Source organism: Dendrobium catenatum, unplaced genomic scaffold (assembly GCF_001605985.2).
Source record: "Dendrobium catenatum unplaced genomic scaffold, ASM160598v2 fragScaff_scaffold_1391, whole genome shotgun sequence".
Lineage (NCBI taxonomy): Eukaryota > Viridiplantae > Streptophyta > Magnoliopsida > Asparagales > Orchidaceae > Dendrobium > Dendrobium catenatum.
Genome location: NW_021319853.1, coordinates 479,314 through 490,192, shown reverse-complemented (window position 1 = coordinate 490,192; position 10,879 = coordinate 479,314). Strand labels below are relative to the sequence as shown.

Genomic DNA, 10,879 nt, shown 5'->3' with positions numbered 1-10,879 from the left:
CATCTTTTATTAATCTTATTTTGAGAAAATATAAGCATCAATGTTCTAATAAAATAAATTAAAACAAAAAAAATTTAAATCTTCAACAATTTATTGCCCAGTTGTAAAGTTCCACTAGTGTTTGTATGAAGAAAAAAGGTTAATCCGTCTTACAAATCAAGACGATCAGTTTACAATCAACTTCTCACAAATTTACAAAATTCTGCAAATTCCCGGCATTTCCCGAAAATCCGGCAGAGTTCCGGCGTCCTCAGGAGGCAGGAAGAGCTCCGGCGGTGGTCGAGGAGGAGCTTCTTCCTTCTCCTCCTCCTCTTCTTCTTCTCTCTTTTCACTTGAATCCCCTTGGTGTAGAATGAGGACTCTATTTATAGTTTTTCTGGAGTGGCATAGCCCGTAAATAGGCGTGAGATCATGGGCGAATTGGGAGTGTTTTGATTGGACGGCCGATATCGAATCCTTTGATCATGCACCGTTCGTTGGGCCTCTATTTATAGTTTTTCTGGAGTGGCATAGCCCGTAAATAGGCGTGATATCAGGGGCGAATTGGGAGTGTTTTGAATGGACGGCCGATATCGAATCCTTTGATCATGCACCGTTCGTTAGGCATTTGAAGGCCTTAATGATGTCGGAATTCGGTGATCTTGGGCTCGTTGGATTCGTCTCGTCGAGCCGTTCGATTCGAATATAAGCTTGTCAAAATCGGAGACTGTTTGGTAACTCAAATTGCGGTTTGAACCTTCCAACAGCACTTTGAGCCCTTGATTCGGACTCATTTGGGCTCGGATTGGGTCGAATTTGATGTCGTTGGATTCGTATTTTCCGAGACGCTCAGTTTGACTATAAGCTCGCTGAAATCGGAGTTCATGCTCTGATTTTGAAGTTTCCTAACTGATTTTGCCTCGAGATTTGTGCCCAATCAAGATAATTTTGTGATGTCAATTCCAAATTGAAATAATCGCATTTAATATTCCAAAGAAAATATCCTTCTCTAACTTTAAAATCATAAGATCAAGAGTATTCCGAAACAACTCAGTTCTAAAATTTAATTAAAATATAAAAACATGCTTGTAGAAACATAAACCTATAACAAACCAAATCCTATTTTAAACATTTGGCAAATTATTGGGTCAGGTGACCGAACGCAGAGATAGGTCCGGATATTAATAAAATATTATTTTAAAATTAGCGCAAGTAAAACGCAACTAAAGCATAACTAAAGCGCAACTAAAGCGCAAGTCAAAAAGCGCAACTAAAGCGCACGTCAAGAAGCGCAACTAAAGCGCAAGGTGACGCTGCAAATTTTTATTGGATGTCCGAACTTATTTTTCGCCTCTGCTCACCTGACCCAATAATTTATCCTTTCTTATCTTTAAAAAAAAACTGATCTTGATCAAGCCGTTACATATTCAAATAAACAATATCTAACATATAATCATGTAATTATACTTTATTTCAAGATTTTAAACTTCAAATTTTATCATGATTTAACTTATTTTAACAAATTCAATTATTTATACATCCAAACTTGTTCTAATTTTGAATTATAATCAATATCACAAAAAAGTAAAAATATTCTCATATTACGTAGCTAATATAAATGAAAATAAGATATAGCTTTCAGACCACAAAAAAATTATCCAAAACACAAACTGAGAACTAGCAAAAATTATGCGTTAGACTAAGAAAATATTTGATCATTAATTATATTTCACACAAAACTGTATGAAACAAAGGCACCAACAACTTTGGCCATAATTATTTTACTGAGAAAATCCAATCAAATGAATCTTTTAATGCAGAAAATTCTTATGAATAGCATGGATAGATCATTAACTTTTTTCCAATAATTAACTTTGACGGAAAAACATCTATCTTTCAAGTTTATTAGCAGTTTAAGGCTTCGTTTGGGATAGTTTTCATTCTGATTTTTGAAATAACATTTTAATACAAAAATTCAAATTCAAAAAAATTTTGTACTAAAAAGCTGTTCAATAAAGCAAGAAGAAAACAGTCCCAAACGAAGCCTAAGCCTACTAGTCCTTGGATGCTAAATTAGGAGAATTCATTAGACATGAAAATGGATAATTTGTGTATATTGGATGACAAAATAATGAAATCGTCACCTTCGCTATTCTTAACCACTTGGATATGATAAAAACATACACAAAGTCATAAAATAATTAACGGACACGACGGACTTTCTCTTCCTGGCCAAGGCCAAGTGACTTCTGAGCATTTGCAATACCCTCTGGATCTGCAGGTAAAATGCAAATATAGTGAAAATAAATATAGGTGATATATAATGCAAAAAGCAATCCTTCTGATGCCCGTACTTCTTACTACACCCAACAAACCACAAGCTTAACCGGCATTTACTTGAGTATTTTATATTATATTTCGCAAGATAAAGAATGCAAGGATTGGTTGGATTTAAAATGTACCACTTGTTTTCATGAAATTCATTTATACCCTATTGTCAAGCTCACAATAATAAGCAATTGGTGGATTCCTCATTACCTAATATCTGGTTCTCATGATTCTACCTAGATTCGTTCACCAGAGATATTATTGTGTCCGGACACCGAACGTGTCCAGAGACCAATAAAAAAGCGCCACATCACTGGGCGCTTGGTACCGCTCTCGGTACCGATAGCGGTACCGCTCGGTATGCTCAGTATGCTGTCCAGACTGAATAATTTTTCAGTTCACCAATATTATCCGATCAATTTTATTCACATGGTCCAAATAAGTTCATACTTGAAAGAAGTCGGTAAAAAGAAATAAAACCTAAGGGATGCAGTAAGTCAACGAGTTCAGCAAATATTCCTCTGGTCATCTTCCATAATTTACATGCAAAAATTTTAGAAATGACAAAACAAAACCCAACACTATTACTCCAAGCATACCCAAGTCAAAAAAGAGTGTATCCAATAAAAAGCTCCCATTATTCCGTTCTTTACTGATATACACACTAAAAAAATAACTATAATAAATAAATAACATGAAAGGTAAGAGAGTATAATTATGGCCAAGGAAAATTTTTTAAGTATAATAAGAATAAACTGAAACTAATAAACAAAGAAATAGATAGCACATCAAATTGAATGTGGACGAATATGATTATTAAGATGAGTATTGTTGAATCTAATTTTATCCATGGGTGATGTGTAAGCTAACTAGCAAGTGACCTTGTGGTGAAAGCTAAAGAGATCGAGTAGGTTTCAGGTAAATATGGAGAGTAAAGAAGTTGTGGGTTCTATGAGAGAACAATATAGAATATAGAGAAAGAAATGGAAATTAAAAAATCAAATGCACAATAAAGATTTGGAAATATCCAAATGGTTCAAAAAATACCAAATATGCCTCTTCTCACTCATTATTTATAGAGTTTGGGGTGCTATACAAAAGACTGAACCTAAAGAAAAAAAAATAGTAGTGCAAGGTACATCAAAATGATATGAATTATTACAAGCTATCATGTACACGTGGCATAGCCAATTAGCCACTACATGAATATCCATCTATAATGTGACTTTCAATCTCCAAGCAAATCCTTAAAGCGAGTCTTCAAGAGGAGATATTATTTTGTGCTGAGTCCGGACGTAGAGCTACATCCAGACGCCAATAAAATTGTTACGCGTGGTTTGCCTACGTGAAAGCTACTGATGTGGATAGTCCGCTTAGACTGTAAAACCCCTCCGAATTTCATATTTTTGGGTGCAGTTAGTCTGTACGAACTGACCTTAGTACGGGCAAACTGGAGAAAATTGTGAAAATTTGTATTGTTAGTACGGACGAACTGCCTGTACGAACTGAGTAAAATGCAGGTTCGTCGGGGCGAACCTGAGTTCGTCCGGGACGAATTTTTGCCCGAGAGCATCGTCCAGGGATGAAATCCATCATCGTCTCTACGATCTATGTCCAGAGAGTTTCGTCCCGGGATGAATGGAAAACATCGTCGGGACGATCGAGTTCATTAAATAGATGATTTGAGATATTTTGAAATATTTTGGAAGAGAGAGAAAAGCAGGAGAGAGAAAGAGAAGAGGAAAGCTTGATTTCGAAGGCCGCGGAGCGATTTTCATCCGACGTTGCTGTTGGAAGAATTGTTTGTCTCGCTGTACGGAATCCAAATCCTATTTCTGATTTCGAAGATTTCGTGTTTTGGTATTTTTCTGCTCAGTTTTGTGTTTACGTTACCGAAATTCTTGCATATCTTTGTATTGACGAAACTTTTAACGTGTAACTTTTGGTATGTTATAGAAATGAGGATGTTGCACGATTTGAGTATTTTCTGGAAAGTTTTCACTGGATATTTTGAATTCCGTGGAATTTTTTTTGAATAGAAAATTATCCGGATGTTGAAAAATATTACTTTAATACAAGTAAAGTTTTAAAATGTTATTTTATTCGATTTTTGATAATTTAGTAATTTTCTGACACTGTGTATTTTGATCATGTTTGGGATTTCTGTCGACTGTACGATATTTTAAGGATTTTCTTCAATTGAGTTAAATCGTGTTTGTTGATTGCAATGTATTAATGAGATGCATACGAATGTGGATATATGATTGAAATTACTGTTATATTACTGCAAGACAAGTAAAGACTGGTTTAACCGTTGGTTGGAGATTGATTGACCTGTATAGGATGGTGGGCCGACGGGCTTTCCTTTAGAAAGGGTTTGGTGTTATCCTATATTGATCACGTGATATAACGATTGGGAGTCATAAGGAGATTATGCCGACAGGTGGCCGACGGGCGAAGAGTGACGACTCTATTATTGAGCCAACGGATACAACGATACATAGATATTAACCTTGAAAAATGCCTTAATAGCCAGTGATTGTACTTGTTAAGTAAGACTACTGTACCGGAATGCATGTGTAAAGTATTGTTCGTATGATTTCTTTATGGATTTATTAATTATCGTACGAATTTATTGATATCGATGGATTTATTGATATTGAATTGATTATTGATGAATGGATTTACTGACGGATTTACGAGTTTATTGTTACTGCATGATTTTATTGATATTGCATACTGTACATGTCACTGGATACAGATATTGATATGGATAATAATATTGCATTGATTCATTGATACTATGGACACCGATATTATTGATTTATCGATATTATATATTCATTGATACACCGAATATTGATCTGCTACATGTGATACACCGAGCACGTGATATAGAATACGCATTTTACTACATTAATTCGATTTTAATTGTTCTTACGATATATTGATTTGATTGTTTTATATGATTTCATACCGATTGATATCATTGACTAGAGATGATTTCTTTATTCAATGATTTGATTGATTCTATTGATACGATTGATTGATGTTATTGATACGATATTAATTTGATTGATATTACTGATTTGACAATTTTCTCTATGGATTTTCTACTATTTATCGATTCTTCTACCGATGACTGTTGATTTTATTGATTATGCATTGATTACTGATTTCCGTATCTGCATCAATTGAATGATCATGTGCAAGTGACTGTTATTGATTTGATTGATTGACATGCATATTGTTTCAGTACCGTGCTTTAATTTTAGTTGTAGGTTTTTGGTGACCTGCTGGGCTTTTTGAAGCTCATTATATATGGTTAATATTTTCAGGTCAGGGCAAGGGAGCAGGAGTGTGAGGTTGATCTGAGTTCTTCAGGTTTTTGTTCCTTTTTGTTATAGTTATTCTTTTGTACTCAAGACTGGATGAAATCGTGATTATTGTGTAAATCCTGAGTATTGTAAATGAACTTTGAGAATGAATAGAAATATTTCTATGATGATTTAAATTATAGAATTTTTGTTAGACTGTTTAATACTTATTGATGACTATAGATAGCTCTGCTTGTTGATGGTTTAATGGATTAAAAGAATAATTCTTCCAAGTTAGATCTTGGGGCGTCACAAATTTTGGTATCAGAGCAGTGTTATTGGAAGAATTGAATGTTACCAGAGCTGTAGGATTTGGTTAAGAGTTGGGTAGAATATGTAATTTCAAGTGCATCATTTTGCATACATAGTTGCATGCGTGTATTATTCAGATTATACTGAACTGTGCAGGTGAAAAGTTAAATGAATAATCCAGAATCAAATGTACCAAATGAGCAACACAGTGCAGCTCCAGTACCTTCAGAAAGTATAATGCAGTTGGCTACTGTTATAGCACATATAATGGGAGATGCACAGAGTAAGTTAGCTGGAAGTAAAGAAGAAGAAGTATATAAGCATTTACAGACATTTCATAAGTTGAAGCCTTCGTTGTTCAAAGGAGCTGTAGGACCTCAGGCTGCAGAAGATTGGTTAATGATGATAGAAAAGATTTTTGACAGCATGCAATGTCCCGAAAGCCGGAAGGTGCCCTTGGCTGTGTATCTGTTTGAAGGAGAAGCAGAGAGATGGTGGATTGGACAGCAGAGAGAAATTTCAGGGGAAGACAAATGCTGAGATCACTTGGGACGAGTTTACTACAGTGTTCAGGATGTGGTTTGTACCTCCATCAACCCAACGACAAATGCAAGAAGCATTTATTAAGTTGGAACAAGAACGCAACACAGTGATGCAGTACGAGGTTGAGTTTACCACTCTTGCTAGGTACGCTTCTCATTTGATCCCAACTGCTGAAGAAAAATGCTATAGATTTCTGCAATGATTGAACAGAGTTAAAGCATCAGCTAGTAAAGCGGGCCAGACTGATAGAAATTGATTTAGCAACACCAGCATCGAGATATGAAGTCACCAGGAGGAGCAGAGATGAATCAAGTAGAGAAAGAGATAGAGATAAGAGAAACAAGTATAATGATTCGAAGGGATCTGCATCGGTAGCTACAGCGAGTGCATTCATTGCAGTCGACGACATGCAGGTCGGTGTTACTTATTGACGGGACAATGTTTTCACAGTGGACAGCAAGGACATAGAGCAACAAATTGTCCTCATAAGGAAATTAGAGGAGGAACTGATTCTGGTACAAGACAGTTTGGACGTATTGAAAGACAGAGGACTGTCGGATCAAGAGCATATAGTGAAAGATCAACGAATAGGACGAATGATAGAGCTGTCAGTGATAGTCAGAGGGAAACCGTTGCTCCACGATCTACTGCACCTACTCAAGTGATGTCACGTGTATACAGTTTACAGCATTATGAAGATCAACAACAACCTGAAAGTTCTACTGGTAAGAAATTTATTTGACTAATTGATTGACTTGACATATCATGCATAGTGAATGACATGTGATTGAATGAACTGTATGATTTTCGTGGTTTTGATTTTGATTCAATTTAATTTGAGTTTTGATTTGACGGATTTGTTTTATATCGATTTTGCATTCGAACCCTTAAGGGAAATGTCGGGGACGACATTTTTTCTTAAGGTGGGTAGATTGTAAAACCCCTCCGAATTTCATATTTTTGGGTGCAGTTAGTCTGTACGAACTGACCTTAGTTCGGGACGAACTGAAGAAAATTATGAAAATCTGTATGGTTAGTACGAACAAACTGCCTGTACGAACTGAGTAAAATGCAGGTTCGTCGGGACAAACCTGAGTTCGTCTGGGACGAATTTTTGCACAAGAGCATCGTCCAGGGACGAAATCAATCATTGTCTCTACGATCTATGTCCAGAGAGTTTCATCCCAGAACGAATGGAAAACATCGTCGGGACGATCGAGTTTATTAAATAGATGATTTGAGATATTTTTGAAGAGAGAGAAAAGTAGGAGAGAGAAAGAGAAGAGGAAAGCTTGGTTTCGGAGACCGCGGAGCGATTTTCGTCCGATGTCGCTGTTGGAAGAATTGTTTTTCTCGCTGTAAGGAATCCAAATCCTATTTCTGATTACGAAGATTTCGTGTTTTGGTATTTTTCTGCTCAGTTTTGTGTTTCCGTTACCGAAATTCTTGCATATCTTTGTATTGACGAAATTTTTACCGTGTCTTTTGGTATGTTATAGAAATGAGGATGTTGCACAATTTAGAGTATTTTCTGGAAAGTTTTCACCGAATATTTTGAATTCCGTGGAATTTTTATCGAATAGAAAATTATCCGGATGTTGAAAAATATTGCTTCAGTACAAGTAAAGTTTTAAAATGTTGTTTTATTCGATTTTAGATAATTTGGTAATTTTCTGAAACTATGTATTTTGATCATGTTTGAGATTTCTATCGACTGTACGATATTTTAAGGATTTTCTTCAATTGAGTTAAATCATGTTTGTTGATTGCAATGTATTAATGAGATGTATACGAATGTGAATATAAGATTGAAATTACTGTTATATTACTGAAAGACAAGTAAAGACTGGTTGAACCGTTGGTTGGAGATTGATTGACCTGTACAGGATGGTGGGCCGACGGGCTTTCCTTTAAAAAGGGTTTGGTGTTATCCTCTATTGATCACGTGATATAACGATTGAGAGTCATAAGGAGATTATGCCGACGGGTGAAAAGTGACGACTCTATTATTGAGCCAACGGATACAACGATACATCGATATTAACCTTGAAAAATGCCTTAATAGCCAGTGATTGTACTTGTTAAATAAGACTACTATACTGGAATGCATGTGTAAAGTATTGTTCGTATGATTTCTTTATGGATTTATTAATTACCGTACGAATTTATTGACATCGACGGATTTATTGATATTGCATACTGTACATGTCACTGGATACAGATACTGATATGGATATTGATATTGCATTGATTCATTGATACTATGGACACCGATATTATTGATTCATCGATATTATAGATTCATTGATACCATTGATTAATTGATACACCGAATATTGATCTGCTACATGTGATACACCGAGCACGTGATATATAATACGCATTTTACTGCATTGATTCGATTTTAACTGTTCTTACGATATATTGATTTGATTGTTTTATATGAATTCATACCGATTGATATCATTGACTGGAGATGATTTCTTTATTCAATGATTTGATTGATCCTATTGATGCAATTGATTGATGTTATTGATACGATATTAATTTGATTAATATTACTGATTTGACGATTTTCTTTATGGATTTTTCCACTATTTACTGATTCTTCTACCGATGACTGTGGATTTTATTGATTATGCATTGATTACTGATTTCCGTATCTGCATCAATTCAATGATCATGTGCAAGTGACTATTATTGATTTGACTGATTGACATGCATATTGTTTCAGTACCGTGCTTTGATGTCAGTTGTAGGTTTTTGGTGACCTGCTGGGCTTTTTAAGGAAAATGAACTAGCACCTCTTGACCTTCCTCCACCACCTCAGAACAATCCACCTGAAACCCAAGAAAGGGAAATAAATGACAATGCTATCATTAGATTTGGAAAAGTTTACTCCAGACATACAAGTTCAAGCTGTACTCCAAAGCAGATCCAAGAATCTGAACCATCTCCTGGAAATAAGATAAGTTTACCACCTCCCTTATACCCTATAAACAACTCTATATCCTTCAACAACTTCTCATCATCACACAAAAATTTCCTTGTTACATTAAAAGATATCCATATTCCTAAAGATGTTTCAGAGGTCTTATCTGATAAAAATTGGAAAAATGCCATGAAGGATGAAATGCAGGCCCTGGAGAAGAACAAAACATGAGAAATCATCAATCTACTGATAGGGAAAAAACCGGTCGCCTGTAAATGGGTGTTCTCAGTAAAATACAAAGCTGATGGCACACTAGATAACGTTTCTTAGCATTGACTACCAAGAAACGTTTGCGTCTGTAGCCAAGATGAATATTGTCCGAATACTACTCTCACTAGCAGCCAAGTACAATTGGCACCTGGAACAATTGGATGTGAAAAATGCATTCATACATGGAGATTTAGAAGAAGAGATATTTATGGAAATACCACCAGGGTTTAAAGAAAACTCTGAAGGTAACAAAGTGTGCAAACTAAAAAAAAGCTCTAGCTATATGGGCTCAAACAATCACCAAGGGTCTGGTTCGGAAGATTCTCTAAATTCATGCTCCTGAATGGGTATTGACAGAGTCAAGGGGATCATACACTATTCTTCAAACACTCAGACTCAGGGGGAGTCACAATATTATTAGTGTATGTTGATGATATTATTTTGATTGGAAATAATGAAGAGGAGAAAGCTAGTTTAAGGAAAAGTCTTATTAAGGAATTTGACATCAAAGAATTTGGTAGACTAAAATATTTCCTCGGAATTGAAGTAGCTCACTCCAGCAAAGGAATCTTTATTTCACAACAGAAATACATCAAAGATCTTCTAAGAGAAACAGGTAAACTAGCTTGTAAACCAGCACCAACACCAGTAGAACCTAATCTTAAACTGGGGCAAGCTAAAGAAGATCCAGATGTAGATAAAGGGGCCTACCAGAGACTTGTAGGGAAATTGATCTACCTCTCCCACACTAGACCAAACATAGCATTTGCTGTAAGCATGGTCAGTCAGTTTATGCAGAATCCAAAGCAGATTCACATGCAAGCGGTAGACAGGATATTGCACTACCTTAAAAGAAGACCAAGAAAAGGAATTCTCTTTAAGAGAGATCATGGAATAACCCTAGAAGTATATACGGATGTTGACTACGCAGGATCACCGGTTGATAAAAGATCTACCTCTGGGTATTGTACATTTATTGGAGGTAACCTAATTACATGGAGAAGCAAGAAACAAAATGTGGTGGCAAGATCCAGTGCAGAAGCAGAATATCGAGCTATGACCTTGGGAATATGTGAGCTACTATGGATCAAAATAATCCTAGAAGATTTAAATGTTAAGTGGGATAAACCCATGAAACTACATTGTGACAATAAATCAGCAATCAGCATAGCCCATAATCCAATCCAGCACGACATAA

The 10,879-nt window shown here is 35.7% G+C and overlaps 1 protein-coding gene across 1 annotated transcript in view; it reads right to left on the bottom strand.

Moving 5' to 3' along the window:
• Positions 1-2,040: 2,040 nt before the first annotated feature.
• Positions 2,041-10,879, bottom strand: part of LOC110104613 — a 50,923-nt gene continuing 42,084 nt past the window's right edge. Inside the window, exon 3 of the mRNA XM_020833787.2 lies at positions 2,041-2,254. Within this exon, the coding sequence (XP_020689446.1) occupies positions 2,181-2,254 (74 nt within the window). The 3' untranslated portion in view covers positions 2,041-2,180. The remainder of the gene's footprint in view (positions 2,255-10,879) is intronic.